At 39.3% G+C, this 17948-nt stretch overlaps 1 protein-coding gene across 2 annotated transcripts; it reads left to right on the forward strand.

The window, feature by feature from the left end:
• Positions 1–1051: 1051 nt before the first annotated feature.
• On the forward strand, positions 1052–16916 carry prlra (prolactin receptor a). Of its 2 annotated transcripts, XM_034123078.1 has the most exons (10): positions 1052–1210; positions 2119–2121; positions 6566–6653; positions 6826–6958; positions 11537–11706; positions 13738–13904; positions 14513–14654; positions 15002–15098; positions 15306–15375; positions 15483–16916. In XM_034123078.1, the coding sequence occupies exons 3-10, from the start codon at positions 6569–6571 to the stop codon at positions 16470–16472; spliced, it is 1854 nt and encodes a 617-aa protein (XP_033978969.1). In that variant the 5' UTR covers positions 1052–1210; positions 2119–2121; positions 6566–6568; the 3' UTR covers positions 16473–16916. The 2 variants fall into 2 exon arrangements, with proteins under 2 accessions (XP_033978969.1, XP_033978970.1); XM_034123079.1 differs by lacking the exon at positions 2119–2121.
• Positions 16917–17948: the final 1032 nt, after the last annotated feature.

Below are 17948 nucleotides of genomic sequence, written 5' to 3' on the forward strand. Positions count from 1 at the left end.
CGCCATGTGTGGTGCAAACCTAACACTGCCAATGCCTCAGGAAAACACATCTCTATGTTGGTGGCAGCATCATGCTGTGGGGATGCTTTTCATCAGCAGGGACTGAGCTTGTCAAAATTGAAAGAAAAATGAATGGGGAAAATACAAGGAGATACTGCAACAACAAAAAACCTGCTTCAGTGTGCTTCAAAACTGAAGCTTGGGAGAAAGCTTTTCTCTTAAGTAGGACAATGATTCCAGGCAAAAAGCAATGCAGGAGAGTAACAGTGGTTTATAGCCTTACAGTGGCCAGAGCAAAGTCCAGATCTCAATTGAATGGAGAATTGATGGCACTGTTAGAAACCTGCGGTCCAAAAGCGTCATCTAAACCTGAGCAACCTGGAGCAAATCCGCAGAACGAGCAAAAATCACTCCAAATAGTTTGCCAATCTGCTACTTACTCCAAAGACTTGGCGCTGTTATTGCATTATAGCAATGTGGCATTTAGGGGTTGAATGCTTATGCAAGCAGCCTTTTTCAGATTTATATTTTCTTTAAAAAGATCTGCTAATAATTTTACCATTGAAAACATACTCTTAGAGCAAATGAACTGACTGGAAACATATCATCTATTATCAGATACAATTCAAGATGGTTGAATTCGTTTGCAAGCTAATATATATATAATTCGATTTTCTTATATAATTGTGCCCATTAAAAGCAAAATCAATTTTTTTCTCTTTGTATTTTTAAATTTGACTTTAATTGAATTTATATCATTTAATCACACTGTAGGAATACTACACAGCTCTGTTTCCATATTCATTCTTATTTAATTTGTCTTCATCTTTTTTTCCCCACACTTTCTTTACTTGTAAGTTTGTTGTCAACTGTTACGCCTTTGAGGAACTTGGTATGAGCTCCTGCAGCCGGTCTGTCCGGTCTCACCCTCCTTTACTTCGGGCAACTCTCTCACCCGGCTCTGCACCATGCGGGGCGGGGTGTGCACGTGGGGCTGGGCTTCTGTGCCCCGCCCTCCCCCTGGATCACAGCCTCCGCGAGGATGCGGGGATTTCTTCGCTGGCGGACGGCTGAGCTGCCGGTTATGCATGTATCCTCGCCTGCTGTCATCCCAGTAAACCAATTACACAAGTCGGTAAGTCTGCTGCTACGGGAGCCAGTGGAGGAGTCACCACGGCCAATGCACGGAGACTAAAACACCTCTCAGCTGGTAAGAAATGCATTTAGGCTACTTCTCAGGGCAGATTCTAGCATCGGTCTGAAGAGAGACGCAGTGGAGTTTAGATTCAGCTGATGGACTGTCAGGGTCATGTTTTTGTGTTTGGATGTTCCCATCAGTGGTGGAAAGTAACTAAGTAGATTTACTCAAGTGCAATTTTGACAGACTTGTACTTTAATTGAGTATTTCAATGTTGTGCTACTTTGTACTTCTACTACAATTCAGAGGTAAATAGTGTACTTTTACTCCACTACATGTATTTAATACCTAGTTACTTTGATTTGTATTAATGATGTGAAATATAATCAACACTTAAATAAGACTTAAGTCACAAGCTACCCTGCAGTATACAAAGTCATTAAAACTAGCTGCACCAGCTTTGATAAACACATTAATGCATCAATAATTATAATCAAAACATATAATATTCATCTGGAATAAGCCAATCTGCATAAGGAGTACTTTTGGTGCTTTAAGCATATTTTGCTGCTTATACTTTTGTACTTTTGAGAAACATTTTGAATGCAGGACTTTTACTTGTAACACTCTGGTACTTCTTTATTTACTCAAGCACAATAACTGAGTACTTCTCCCACTTCTGCCAATACGAAAATAATATAAAACTATGTCAGCATACAGACACAAAAAAGAAAGAAAGATCAAACTCTTGATAGAGTGAAAGGTCCACCATTCAAATGTTAAACATCAATTCAAATAAAGGTAAAAGCACTGTTAGATCTGTGATGCTTATCTTTGACAAGGTTTTCAGATCATGCGAGTCAGTTAAGTGATTTTGGTAGGGTAAATCTAAAAGGGTCATACTTAATATTTTATACTTTACATTATAACGATTTCACTCTAAATCAGTTACCGCATACTTTCGTGTTGATCTGGATGAGCTGGTTGACGCCGACAGGCCGGTTATTGCCTTCAGCTAAGAGGAGGAGGATGGTGTGGCAGCCTTTTAATGGGATTTCCAGGGTCATGATCTGCTGGTCAGGAAAGGTGAAAAGGGCCGTCGGCCATTACAGCACCAAGTTCAATACTGGATTAGGACTGTGCCTGCAGTTTACTGGCTTTTTCCATGGTTAGTCCTGCACCGGGTCTTTATAGTCATGCTAGTTTTAATTTTAAGGTCAAACATGAATCATAAAGTCCATTAGGGATACTTTTTAAATCAGTACATTTATTGTGCCTTTAATTCAAAATGCGTGCTCATCTATTCCAATGATTTGTTAAAAAGGGTATATTTTTACTTTCAGTTGGCTAAGTGGTTGCTCAATAACTTCTCTTCACAACCTGAGTACTGCTCTTTTTTAAGGCAGTTACTGACTCATGCACTCTCCTTAATCTTTTTTCAACTAGGTGACAAAACAAGTTCTTCCTTTCACATGAACCCACACAGCCTTGCTTTCTCACCCAATGTCTCTATTTGATAAAGATAAACCAGATGGAGTTAGTAATGATGTAATTACGCCCATGGTCAGGTCTATTCCTCGAACCCCATCTGTGTCAGGAGAAATAAGAAGTTTTTCACATTTTAAAACATGCACAAGGCTCATGTGTCTTGCTGTATGGCACACGATAAATACAGGTATCCTAGTTTGTTCCTCTATTATAGTGACCCAATGCCTTACAATATCAGTTCATCATTTTTGCTGAGTGAGTGCGTCAAAGACAGGAGGGCACAGGATAAAGGTTGACCAAGACAATAGAGGAAGTACCATTTGCACGGCCTATGCATTCACAACAACAATGAAGTAAAAAAGTGGTGCCATAACTGGAAAAGTACCAAAATAGGCGGCAAAATGTGTTGTTTTTTTATAATTTACCGTATGAAGTTGAGAGTCAAATTCTTGTCATAACCTTAACTGTGGGAGCTGTTTATTCATGTATGCAGCAGACACATGCACATGGCTGTTTGTGTAACAACCATAATGTGTACTGCCTACTGCATTATTTTACTTTAAGCCTAGTCTCTGTATATTTTGAACCCTGCCAGTACAGTGAAGTCTACTGTCTGGGGAAATTGTATTGTACAGAGCAACAGAAGCATATCAAATGATTTTAAACTGGGATCTTTTATTATTATCATGCTACCTGTAGCTTTTGTCAGTGTGACTAAGCCTGTCCTGAGGGTGACAATAGATAAAAAGCCTTGGGCTCATCATAATCAACTTTTCTTGTCCTTTGGAGCATTAACTTCAAGTTCTACGTATTGTTTTTCTGTTGCTCTCCACCCTTGAATACCCTTGTAAGGAAAATATTATTCCTAGAAAGGGTTGGTTTGGCTATCCAACCGGTTTTTATGCTACTGGGAAGTGTTTATTCTTCTCAGGGATAACGGTCAACGCTTTGACATAAAAGCAGGTTGAGTGATTCTGAGTATCTGTTTGACATATTCTTTTAGTTCATGGTCACGTTTACAAATGCAGTGTACACTATCTGTATTTTCTGATAAAATGACAGTTACTCAAGGAACTGTTACAGCCACCCACTGCATTTTTATAATGCCAAACCTCCTATGCGTCTATCACTGTAGAGCCATAGTTCCTGTACGTGAAAAGACTTGCCTTGAGAATTTCCTTGTCGAAATACTGAAGCTATTTTAAAAAATATATATATGAATGCAAGTGGTTACAAAAGAGCGCTTAGAAAAATTAGTTTTTTGATACAGCTGAACTATTAACTTATTTCATGCGACTTTGTGTAAACAACATTAATCAATATATAACTGAAATATATGACCCTGCAGTAAATCATTGAGGAGGTATTGTGTACTTTGTTCTCTCTGAACAATCTCAATTCTTTTTTGGCGGCATATATAGCTGAAAGCGGTACATGCGGGTGTGGTTTCGGATATAATTTCCAAGGAACCACAAATTGTGGTTTACCTAGGAATATTGCCATGCCCAGTTCTTAATATGTAAATACAAGGGCTTTCATCAGCACCATTTTATTACCTCATGCAGCGATGAATAGTAACTTAACAGACCCATATTTAAATAAAATCTTAAAATGTTTGACTTTAACCTCCATGAAGAAAGACTATAGGTTCTAAGAAACCTGACTGCTCCTGCGATGCTCAGCTGTGTGTTTCAGTGCATGAATTAATCACCCTTGCGAAGGTGGGTAGTAGTACAACTCTGCCCGGAGGGGATCATCTTGCTTCACTGCTCACATTTTCATCTCAACATGTCATTTGACACGTTCTCTCCTCCCCTTCTGAAACTGAAAAGCAGCTCCTGAACATAAATCGTAAATGATTGATATTCATGAGTCTGAATTTAGGTTTTAGCCTCTAGTTGACCTGACTGACTGGTTTGTTATGTTTTGGTATGCCATTTAATGTAGGGAATTAATAGATGACGCAGGTACACATCTGAGATTATTCCCCGAGACATTTTTAGAAAAGTAGTTAAATAATATTTGCTCCTATATATAATTCTTTAATTGTGTGTCTGTAATTTTATCTTGTGATCTCAAAGTTACATAAATGAAGCAGTAAACAATAAGTTGTCTCTCTATGAAGACCATAAACATGGATGGATATACAGTTTATAAGCACAAGGTAAAAATTGACCATTATTTATCTGTGAGGCAAGAGCTTCTCACAGTTAACCAGGGCTTTCCCAGCTTAGCAGCTTATTTAGTTTTGGCAACTGTTGACGTAGGAAGTCTATATGCAGCAGGTGGCTAATCCAGTGCCTTAACCTTAATGCCAATTATCAGATCAGAGGGGAGATATTGAAAAAAGTACCATAACGAAGAGTTGGTAAAAGTCCCTTGCTGAAAGTCTATGTGATAACAATGAAGCGTGCAGCCTTAAAGAGCTGCCTGCAAAGCTACCACTATTGATAATCTTAGAAAAATAATGTATAGTTCATGTTTTTTTATGTCCCTTCAAGCTAAACCTTTTTCATACGAAAGTGCGACTTCCCATGGCTTCAATAAAAAAACAATCCCATAATATTTCTGTTTGGAAATACTTTTAGGAAACAATTTCCTGCCATTTTAATTATAAATAATGTACTTCTCACAGTATCACACAGTATCCCAAAACATTTTATTGGACAGAGAGCTTTATTTTATTTTCATTTTTAAATTAGATTATATCATGAACACTTTTAGGCCACGATAATCATAAATTATAAATCTGATCATAGTGCAGCCCTTATTTGCATCTTGAATTATTTTATTTTCAAGGCCAGTACAACACAAACAACATAAAAATGTTCATAACATCTGTATGTATGCACTCCTCCATCACAGCTCTCAATGAGGATTACTCATGGTTGCTTTTGCAGAAGGGAAAGTTCCTGTATCTCCGAGCAGATGGTAGTAATATGTAATGTTGATTAAAGGAGTGATCGGTGTCATTGGCTATTCTGAGTGCTCGTCATGTGATGGCTCTGAGGTTCATATCGTGACAGACTGAGTGTGGGAAGGCAGAGGATGTTGGAGGCTTTGTGTGAGAATTTCACCATGTATGTTTAGCTTAGCTGGAAATCAAGAAGTCTCTCAATTTAAAATGTCAATTCATCAAGTGACAGCAACACTTTCTCATCATCAGTAATCAGAAGAAAGGGAGAGAGCAACTGAGTGATGAAGGGCTTTCTTACATCCAATGCATCAGCTCTCCTATCTGTTTACCCTCTGTATCATCTCCCTCCCTGCTTGCCATTGGTTCATTGAGAACTCTCTGCACATGTCTAGAGAATAGCAGATTTCCCAGTCATGCAAACGGGAGTCGGGGAAAACCAGCCTCCCGCTGTGTTTGTCTCTGTCGTTGAGTCAAAAGCCTGAAGTCGGGTTACGCAATCAGTCACGCTGCATGTGCCAGCTGGTCGAGGTAGACAGAAACAGAGATGATGTTTTTTTTAATCCCTAGTAAAACCGCATACATTTGGAGGAGATTTCCTTTCACTTCATCACATTATTTGCGGTTCTGTAACCAGATTTCGTGACTTTGCAATCGTTATCATTTCTGTTATAGACATGGGTGTTTTGGAAGTTATCTCGAATGGTAGGATTCAGTAATATTCGCAAAAAAATATCATTGCTGAAATGTTTTCTAAGCATAAATTATCTCAGAAGAAATGTATCCAGTATTTTATTGAATCAACATGTTTCTTTATTTGCAATGAGGATGTGTGGCAAACATCCAACCACAGCGGGCAGTCCTTTATCTTGCAAGCATGTTGTGACTCAATACACAACATGCAGATCCGCTGTTGTGGAAGACGGCATCAAACATTGTGGGTCACGAGTTTGTCAAAAGCACAGATCAGAGAGTTTCCCTATACTCAACTGTCTTTGTTTTTCTGTTTTCTCTGAACTCAACAGCCAATGGGTTGTGGTGCCATGATGAAGAGCGTCATGGAAGTCCTCTTCCTGTTGATGCTGTTTTTTACAGCACATGCAAAGGAAAAAAGTAAGTGTTTGGATGTAATAGTACTAGTATCTTATAAGCAAGCAGCAAGAGCAGAACAATTAGAAGGGGATACGTAAAAGTGTTGTTTATCTGTGGATTTGTTATAACACAATTCCCATCTGTCTCTTATAGTGTTTGACTTCATTTTCGTATTCTTCCTGTCTGTCTTTAGGCTACAGCCCGCCAGAGAAGCCCACACAGACTAGATGTCGTTCTCCGGAAAAAGAGACATTCACATGCTGGTGGGAGCCAGGCTCTGATGGGGGTCTGCCAACTACCTACGCCCTGTACTATTGCAAAGAAAAGTGAGCGGCTTCATCTTTCACGCTGTCATTTTGTTTCATTCGGATTGGTGGAGCAGGATGAGCCAGATGGATAGTTGTTCATAAATAGAGGTCTAATGTAGGGGCAAACAAGGACACGCTGGTTTGATTTAAGTATAAAAGGCTTTGAGCGTAAAGCAAATATGAGGACGTCACATTCAAATACTTATAAGCTTAACGTCAGTATAGCAATTACTGGTGGTTTGAGCATTGATGTCACCACACAGGTGAAAGAGGATAAGGATTGCAGAAAATGATATGGTAGCTGTTTGTGACAGCGGCTATTTCAGATTGTACAAGCCAGATAAGGAACTGACAAAGAAATAAAATAAAAGATGATTACTGCTCACCTAAAACGCTAAATTCACTCAATTAGCAAGCTACTTGTAGTCAAGGAGACTGAAGGCAGGCAAATGAAGGTGAGGATTTGGAAACAAAGAGAACAATTTGGTTAGTGCTGCGGAAAATATTAGAGCCATAGTAATAAAATATGCTTTTGTAAAATATTCTTTATGTAAGATCAGACTGTCAGAATCAGAATACCTTTATTAGTCCCACAGAGGGGAAATGTAATTTGTTACAGCAGAAAAAGAGCCACAGACAGCTTAATGTTACATATGTTACATATGTTACATGCATTAAAAAGTACTAAGTTAAAACAAAAATTATGATATAATAAAAAATATAATGAAAAATAAAAAGTTACACAATTGACAAAATACACATCCTGTAACAATTCTGAGGATTTAGCAGCCGGGTATATATTGCACAGTTATTAACGGCATATATATATATATATTGCACATATAGCACATATTGCATAGTTGGTTGGTATTTAACAGCAAGGGGTGTTATAGTCTGTGTTGTTGTGTGTGTGTGTGGGGGGGGGGGGGGGGGGGGGTCTACTAGGGTCTGTGCTGGTTGTATTATTATATGCATATAGTTAAACTTTATATTATTATTACTTTATATTTATACATATAGTTAAACATTTTTGGAAATCTTCTTCTTCACCTTTTACCAGTAAAATTAGAATATCAGTGCCACTCTTACAATATGTCTGTATATTCAATATACAGCAGCACTTTTCTAAACATTGCCTACCCCTGCCACTGACCTGAGGCCTGTACGACGAAGCCGGATTTTCGCTTAGTGGGCTAACTTCAGGGAAAACTCTGGATTTCCGGTCCTACGACGCTGGTTCACTTCTTAGCGGGCTAGAACTCCATGTTAACTTATGCTGAGCGGCTAACCTGGTCCGGCAGGTTAGGTTGCAGGCTAAGAGATCAACTCAGTGAAAGCACCGCCTGCTGACCAATCAGAGCTCAGTGTGCGGAGTTTAAAGCTATCAAGTCATATTACAGGATAGAGGAAATACAGAAAAACTGCCGTTGCAGGAAAGACGGCCGGCAAAAATCAACTGACTGTGTGAACGTGAAAATTAATAGAATATCCCCTCCCATCTTCAGAGCAATCTGACTATTATAACATTAGCGTTAAGAAAGCTTACTTAAAGTGGACCTATCATGCTATATTTAAATAATATATTGTAGGGCCATACCTATATATGTCTGTGAAGTTTTTTTTTCAAAATACCAAACAGATCATGCATTTTAGCCATGCCACATTTTGCTCTATTTGCTCTTTTCCAGCCCTGTTTTTGGCTGATTCTGTGAGAAGTCTTCTTCGCTGCTTTTGTGGCAGACTACAGCGCCACTTACAGGCCTGGCATATGTACTACAGCGTCTCCAGCGCTTTCGAGTGGCAATGGCCGTGGCCGTGGCCCAACCCCCCATTCCCCTGATAGGTGGAGAGTTGCCCATATAGGCGGAGCTCCCTGTTTCTGACGTCAGAACAATTTCAAATCTGTATCAGCTCCGTTGCAGCCCCGTTTTTTAGAGATTTGGGTATGGAGGAAAAGAGAGAGGGTTGTGTTTTCTGACACTTGGTGAGTTCCCTGACACACCGGGGACACATATTCATGTATAAAAGACGTACAAAAGTGCATTTTGCATGATAAGTCCCCTTTAAATATCTGCCACAAGTTAACACATGTAACCGGACCAAAGTAACATTACGTACAGTCCGCGGCACTGTGAGTGCAGACATGTGTCCCATTATCATTCATATCACATCATAATGTATCATATATTTCCTTATCTGAGTCAGCTTCTTGAGCCGTATCTGGCCGTGCAACACTCACAGTGTCACATACTGTATGCAGAAGTATTATTTTAAGCAACACATTAAGTTGACGAAACACTCGAGTCAAATGTAATTAAAGTCAGATCCACTCGTGTCTTAGACGGGGCAGTGATATCATAAACCTGTTAATGTACGCATTCAAACACTTTTACCAGCTGTATTCACCTTGCAGGTGCAGCTATGTGGCTTTTATCCTGGATAAAGTGTTTAAGTCATGGATGTTTAAAGTTTAACGTCTTCATATTTGTCTAATATTATAGTTGACTTTTCATTCAGGAAGTATGACGCGATGCGCTGTCAGTACGCTTGTCCATGTTTGTGATTGGTCAAATGTTGCTAGCCCCACCCCTTTCATGTGAACGCGCACCTAACTAGATAGGGCAAAGCTGGCTTGAGTTAACGAGTTGATAACCAGCGTCGTAGGACCGCTTAGCGAGAGCGCGTTTGTTTTGGATTAGGTAAACCGGGTAACTCAAACATATCCAGGTTATGTTGAACCGGCTTCGTCGTACAGGCCTCTGGAGAAGTTGAAGTTCAAACAGAAAAAAACAGGCGTAACTTTGTATTGAGAAGTGGTGAAGACATAAGGCTCTGATTTAAAAGATAGGAATTAATTTGGCTATGTAAGCAATGCAAAAAGTGATCGGTATGAGGAAGATAATATCATCTCATCTAAAGGGCATAGAGTGGCGAAGTCCCTCCCCTTCCGGTGGACCTCCATGGGACCTTATTTAGGAAAAATTATGTATTGAAGTCAATGGAGAGAGAAAGATTATCTTTCGATCCCGTTTGAATTGTGCCACGAATTACACATATGATGTTTGTCAATTTAAAAGATAATTTTGCAAGTCAAAAAAAAAAAAAAAGTGTCGTAAAACTGTGAAGTAACACATTGTTTGTGTGAAACGCTCAATGAACTACATCTCTGGTCAACAACACACGTCACCAAGATGGCCGTCACTACTGTCAACAAAACGATTGACTACCCTCACTATCACCACAATGAAACACGTCCTGAAGAATGTCATGCAAAGCTGCCTGCCTGCCTTCCTTTGATTCTCTCTGAACTGCCTGGTCGTTTTAATGTTTAATGTCAACCATTTGTGCAGATAGCATGAAGTAGAGAAGATCGCTAGCGTTAGCGTTAGCATTTCTCCCCCGGGCTTAAATTGTGTATTATAGAATGATCACACCGGTGACAGTACTCTTCAAAGGGTTCACGAAATATGACTACTACTCTTACTGTTTAACATGTTGGGTTACTTCATGTTACTTCATGTTAAGGCTAATAAAAATGACACGGCTGTAATGCTAACTAACGTGCTAGCTACTAGCTAGCTTGATCCAGACACTCCTAGTCCTTTCATCAGACGGGAAGCGAAAGAATGAGCAAGACCCATTGCTGGTATAATAACAACCTGGTACTAAGCACACAGGCATCTTGTTAAAGTTATCTTATCTTAGCCGCGCCATATAGATAGATTATATCTATATGGCGCTGATCTTAGCTAGTGGAGGAAAACAATTGTGACATCACTTACGCGACTCTGGGATTTGTAGTCTTTCTAGTTGCGTATTTTTCAGTCTTATATTTCAACAGTTTTACGACAAACTGTGACTTTTTTTACATGGAAATTATTTTTTAAGATTGACAAACATCATATGTGTAATTCATGGCACAATTCAAACGGGATCGAAAGATAAGTTTTCTCTCTCCATTGACTTCAATACATTATTTTTCCGAAAATAAGGTCCCATGGGGCGGAAGTAGATGGGCGTGACTTCGCCACTCTATAGCCTAGCCTACTACATAGTTCAACAAAAGGAAACTACCCAGCATTAAAAAAAGCACCACGAAGTCGACAGAACAATGCTCAACATGCATCTTATACACGATTTTGCTCTTCAATGTCACGAATCCGACTCAAAGACATGGTTGTTTGTCATGTTCAGAGAGAGAATTGAAAAACTTGGGCAAAAAGAATGTCAAGACTTTATTAATCAGCTCATTCACATTTTAGAATAAGCAGCTAGGGGTTTGTTTGTGTTCTTGGCGAGGCGGAGGCTGCTGTTTATGGCTCAGAAAATGTTCTTCTAGTTCTGTATTTCTATTTATCTTGCAATCACCCTCTCTTAGTGTCTCATCTTGTCCTGCACACACTCATACAAAGTTTCAGGAAATGTAGCGTGAAGATTGCATGGTGTTCTTCGGAAATGTGACCGTGCAATACAGTACAAATATCGTATAAGTAAATATAGCATAAAGAATGCATGCTGTTCTTTGGAAATGTGACCGTGCAGTACAGTACACATGCACACATGCGATGACATGCTGCTCCCCTGCCTCTCTTACAGCTCCGAGACAGTGTACGAGTGTCCCGACTACCACACAGCTGGAGAGAACTCCTGCTTCTTCAACAAGAACGACACCTCCATCTGGGTCAACTACAACATCAGCGTGGTGGCCACCAACGCACTGGGGAGGGCCTTCTCCGATCCAGTGGACATAGATGTGGTTTATATTGGTGAGGAAACACGTTCTGTTTGCTATTGTGATGTTCGTTCTACACACAATGGCCCCATAAGGATTACAAAAGTGTATTCTAACACACACAGCTGCTTAGTGGAACACTGGGGACAAGGCGATCTGGGTACTCACCGTCCATTCAGTTGTAACTGTGCAATGAAAGTCACTATTTTTACAGTAAATGTACAGTCGAAATTAAGAGAATTTGAGCAACGTTAAAGGATAAATCTGTTGATATTCTATATTTATAATAAATTAACTGATGCTCCTATTAAATATTGCCATTCCAAGCCTATAGCTTATTCTTGTTGTGCAACACTATTATATAAAACTTATAAGAGAGCCCAACTGTAGCACTGACATGTTCCCAGGAACACAGTCCTGCAGCTGAAAATACTAACCAGAGCACAGAATACGTATTACTCCATGGCTGAAAATAGTCCGAAAATAATTAGGCTATTTTATATCCGTCGAGTGATGTTTTTTTAGATTCTACAATGGCCTGCTGTTTTAGGAAATTACATAGCCATTTTTAAAATTAAATATTTATATGTTTGTGACCTAAAAGTAGAAACAAATGGGGCTTTGGGTTGGAAGCCTCAGACAAGTTGTGTAGCACTGAGAGATTAGCTAACACACACTGCTGGTTTGTGTCTCCTCGTGGGATTTGTTGACTAAAAGAAACATTTAGAACAATTTCAGCCTTTTTATTTCATCTGATTAAATATAAATAGTGGGCAGTACTATGAATACATTATATTAATATTAGATAAGGTAGAAATTAGGTCCCATTCTGTCATGTTGCTAAATACAAATGCATGTTGTCTGTTTCATAAAATAATGAAAAGGCTTAAAGTAACCCTGGTTGCCTTTGAGGCTGCTTATCTCAAAGTGCTCCTCGAGCTCTCGTCTCCAATAGCTGATATGATTCTGTAATCTGCCTTAATTTACAATGTCGGCCGTGAAGATAACTTAAAGCCTAAATATGAACATTTATCTCAAACACACACACACACACACTTGGCTACTTGGTTTAAATATGATATAGGATTGTATATCAAATCATGATAAATAAAACAGTCACAAGAAATTGATTGTTATACATTTCCATTTTTGGGATAATTGTAAAAGAGTGACTAAAAAATAGAGTCTTAAAATAGAGCCTTATTTAAAAAAAAAAAGACTGGAATTATTAACTAAAAAAAGAAGAGACTCACGCAAAAGACCTAATGCAGAAAGCCAACACATTTTCTCGTATTTGTTCTCTTTTTTTTTTTATCAATTAATTCACCAAGGTTTTATTTTCTTTGCTGTTCAATGATCAGGAGCCGTTTATAAAAAAACAAGTACAAAAATAATCCTCTTTTCACAGTCCCCACTTCTCAACGCAACATTGAATAATAAAAAAAAACCTCATGAATATCATATAGTCATAAGATAACCAAAGTTTATAGTAATTATCAAGATTGTATTGTTAAGTTTGTTATGAAGTGACAAGGAATTAATATGAAGACCATAAAAACCCTTGCATATATTACGTGTGCTCAGCCTCTGAATGGCAAACTGCTGTAAGAAGCTTTTTATTTCCATTAAACGTCAGTTCTGACGCAATGGAAATCACTACTTTGTTTAACTTAATTAACACCAAGTATTTACCAACGCTGATGTCATTATTCATCTTAGCCTTCTAATTGGCATCTCTTCAACTTGACTTGGATGTGAGCCAGGGTATTTGCACACGGCACAACACATGCCCTTTCATGGTGTTAAAGTGTGTTTTCTATGCCCATAGGCAACACACTTTAATTATGATCAGAGTGTAAGGTATAGTAATTCCAGGATTTGCTATTTTGTTTAGCATATTTGAAAGATTATCAAGAAAATTATGTTGGTAGTTATGACATGAAATATTCCCATCTTCCCATGCCTGGTTATGTACATTTTTAAATACTTTGTATCTTCCTCCTTTTAACCCTCAAACAAAGAAAACACATCCTCTCTTATTCACATTTCCTCTCTTCCTCTCCAGTCGAGCCTAATCCTCCAGAGAAGCTGACGGTGGCAGTAATGGAGGATAAGGGCTGGCCCTTCCTCCTGGTGTCATGGGAACCGCCACATAAAGCTGACACCCGCTCCGGTTGGATCACTCTCATCTACGAGCTCCGCGTCAGGCTGGAGGAGGAGGACGACTGGGAGGTACGTTACCTGGTACTCACCATAGGGAGCCAATCAATGGTTCAAATGTTCCAGTGATCATGTTAGTGAACTAGTCCTGAGGTGCTGTACTGCACTTTAACCTTCTCTAATATCTACTCCAATATTGTAACCATACTTTATACTAAATATATATTGACATATTGTGGCAGCTGTTTGTCCTCAAACCAAAAACAAATAAAACACTCAAAGTTAAGCTGCCAAAGGATAAGGTTTTTTTTACGCAGGATAAAGTCGATTGTCCAGGGAAATCATTCCTTTTGTGCCTTTATTTTTCTCCCTTTCCAACAATCAAACAGTACAAAGAACATTGTTTTTTTACATCCTCTCTTACCATGATACAAAAAACAAAAAAATAATTTGAGTTTCCGGTGTCCAAACCCTCCTCTATCTGTCTGCAAACAAAGCCCAAATCACCCAGGGCCTGAAGCTGATTTATAACTCCTCAAATTAACTTAAATAACGACACTAAATAATGATCAACTTACTACAAAACAGCAAGAAAATAAACTATTGAATATTACAAAACGATGAATAGCTCCAACACACTGTGCATATCTGCTCACTGTGTGATTGTGTTGTATTTCCAGATGCACCATGCAGGCCAGCAGAAGATGTTTAACATTTTCAGCCTGCGCTCGGGGGGGAAATATCTTGTCGAGGTGCGCTGTAAACCTGATCACGGCTTCTGGAGTGAATGGAGTTCCACTTCCTACGTCAAAGTTCCTGACTGTAAGACATCTACTCCTATAATGTTATTATTATTTTTGTAAAGCACTTTTAACTGCTTTTTGTTTAAATATGCTCTATGAATAAACTTGTCTTGCCTTCTCTACTAATATTACAGAACACATATACTGTATATTACATTTACTTTCTTCAAATATACTTAATTGCTATCTTGACAGAACCAGACTAGCAGTTTGCCCTGTTTCCTCTCTTTGTGCTAAGCTAAGCTAACTTTAGTCTCCAGTGATGGAATATAAGTAGAATAATTATCATTAATAAACAAGCAATCAACTTTATAATCCAATAATATTAGGAAGAAATAACTCACGTTGTTGCGATGTGTGTTAAAGATTTCCATCGGGAGAAGTCAATGTGGATCCTCGTTGCACTCTTTTCTGCCTTCATCTTCCTCATCCTCACATGGTTGCTGCACATGAACAGTCACAGGTAAAAACCATAATAATGAATATTCCATTAAGTTTGTTTTTCAACTTTTTTTGATGTGATATGAATCTGTGATATGCTCCAGAAACTGTTAAATATCTCCAGAGGATGTGACACTTAACCTTATATTCCCGATTTTATATGTTCCTCTCATATTTATTAATTTCGTCTACATCCCTGACATATACCTCTTTTCTCCTGTGTGAGAAGTCTGAAGCACTGTATCCTGCCGCCAGTCCCTGGTCCTAAAATCAAAGGATTTGATAAACAGCTTCTCAAGGTAAAACAGCAACATGTGAACAAATTCAGATTTATAAAGTAACTCTGAGAATATCAACTGATTGCATTACTGCTTTTCTGTAATCAACTTTTCCTCTCTGTGTGTAGAATGGCAACTCTGACGAGATCTTCAGCGCTCTGGTTGTGCCCAATTTCCCTCCGGCCTCAACATCTAAATACGAGGAGATGCTGGTGGAGTACTTAGAGGTGTATGTCCCCGAAGAGCCAGAGCTGATGTTGGAGGAGAGCAAGGATCTACTTGACGGCTGCCTTAAATCTGAGAACTCCAGATCAGACAGTGACTCAGGCCGGGGCAGCTGCGACAGCCACACTCTGCTGATGGACAAGTGCGGCGGAACAAAAGAAGAAGAGAGGCAAACAAATCGGGAGAGCAGTCTGATGGAGACACAGGGCTGGAAGGAGGAAGCTATCAACCACGACACCAGCGGGAGGGTGAAGACCTGGCCCTCGGTGTATTCTCCACTGCCTCAATATGGCTCAAACCCCCTGGACAAACAGAGCTCACTTGAGATGGCCAAGCAGCATTCCCTCTCCACGTCCTCCTTCCTCACCCAGCCTGGCACCAAGGACGCTCTGGGACCGAGCTACACGGACTTCTGCTTGAGCAACAAACAAAATCATCTCCATCCCCAGACGCTGGCCCATCGGGAACTCCAAACCCGGAGCGATGTCAACATCTCCAACATCGGACGCAAACGATCGCCCGCCACCGAGTACGTTGAAGTCCAGAGGGTCAACAAGGAGGATATGGTGCTCCTGCAGCCAGTGGTGTCCAGGTGTGGCCACATTGAAGGTTGCCCCAACTTGCCCAAGGGGGAGGACTACAGCAAAGTGAAGGGGGTGGACTGTGATAACAGGCTACTGCTGCAGAGAGAGGGGACAGGGGAAGACGTGTGCCCTTGTTTGGACCAGGAGACAAATGGAGAAAGAGGAAACTGCTACACGTCCTCCACAGTTAGCACTACGCAGAAGCCTACAGCCTGCATGTACACTGCCATGCCACTACAGGAGGAAACGGCCCTCACATTGAATGGTTATGTTGACAGTGCCACAATGGGCAACCTGCCATCCTGCTAAAGGTCCCATAAGGTCAGGCACTGTGCCAGATTTGGTTCAGGCCAGGACAAAGACTATACACACTAAACACTGGATTACCTTTATTTATTTGATGAATAATACTCTTTATTCAACTTTATGAAGAATATGATTGATTGCATTAACTATGTGGTTTCTATATTCTGTCATGATTAAGTAGTTTGAATATGTCATACATATTGTTCTCCTGTCAGGCACGAAGCATTCACTTTTTTTTTATGTCTTTCATAAAATACTTGATCTACACTGCTGTAATCTCTCTGATTGAAGGATTTGTGGACAATCAAAATGTCAGAAATGTTTGTTTTTAATGTATATAATGTATTTTCTCTGCTTCCTGTAGGACACTTAAAATACATTTGGGGGCCTAAAGCGCCCCCTGGTGGTCAGAGTGAATCATATTGGAAATATAATCTGATAAAACTTATTTATAACAGTTTTGTCTTATCAAGTTGTCATTTTTTGCATCATGACGTTTTTTTCTAATCGTACATATTACTCGATAAATATTATATAAAATGGGATATAAGCCTATACAACTAAAAATATAAAACAGAACTTGAATCTTCACTTATTTGATTCAAAACAGCAAATAAAATCATAACAAAAACTCAACAAAGATAACGGCACATATTCCCTTGAAATGTGCTTGAAGACATTTGAAGTGTATAGCTTCTTTTGTGTATTTGTTATGCACATTTTCATCTTTAAATATCCATCTAATGTCCAAGAATTCTTCATGGCATCCATCATGCAGGTCCTGCCCACTATCACACAGGGGAACTGACATGCCTTTCTCCATGCTGGTGTAAAGATAATAAAAGGGCTGGAGTAGAAACTGTCATCTGTATATGGTCACCACAAACCAGGTCAGCCTTGTACTGCAGGGACATAAGATCATTAAAAGAGTCCTTTCCTGCTCACTCACTCAGTTTCACTGTATGTGGAAATGGAACATGAAAAAGGCTTTCACTCTCCACATGTCTCTGTTTTTGATAGGTTGAGAATTACCATGAACATCAGCACATACATTACTTTTATTAATTTGATAGATATGTATTTTATTAATATAATCTTGCTGGTTTCCTGACTCATTTTTAAATTCCTATACTTGTCCTGAGGCTGTGCTTCATTCTCACTGCTGTTGCTGCAAGGCACCTGCACACAGGTATGTCTGAATAGCTTGTTGCGCAATCTGTTTACTCGTGCGCAAAGACAATAGGACTGCTATCCAAATTACAGTTTATTTAGACTGTAGCCTACATTATCATAACATTGATAATTCCACAATGACATGACCTACTTGTCTTCGTCTATCACCTCTCCAAACTTTCTCTGGTCCTCAGAAAATCTAAACGTTGGTGCAGCAGAGTCGTCAGCATTCTCCTCCTAATCTTCGTCTTAAAGCATGAATTTAGAAGGACTTAGATTTATGAGTTGCCATATTTGATCTTATCC

This window comes from Trematomus bernacchii, unplaced genomic scaffold (assembly GCF_902827165.1).
Source record: "Trematomus bernacchii unplaced genomic scaffold, fTreBer1.1, whole genome shotgun sequence".
NCBI classification, from domain to species: Eukaryota; Metazoa; Chordata; class Actinopteri; order Perciformes; family Nototheniidae; genus Trematomus; species Trematomus bernacchii.

Excerpts from the sequence above, each read along its gene's own strand:
- prlra (XM_034123078.1), top strand. The coding sequence starts at position 6,569 with ATGGGTTGTGGTGCCATGATGAAGAGCGTCATGGAAGTCCTCTTCCTG. Across the intron at positions 6,654-6,825 it reads AGCACATGCAAAGGAAAAAA|GCTACAGCCCGCCAGAGAAG; the intron begins GTAAGTGTTTGG and ends GTCTGTCTTTAG. Across the intron at positions 15,376-15,482 it reads TTGATAAACAGCTTCTCAAG|AATGGCAACTCTGACGAGAT; the intron begins GTAAAACAGCAA and ends CTCTGTGTGTAG.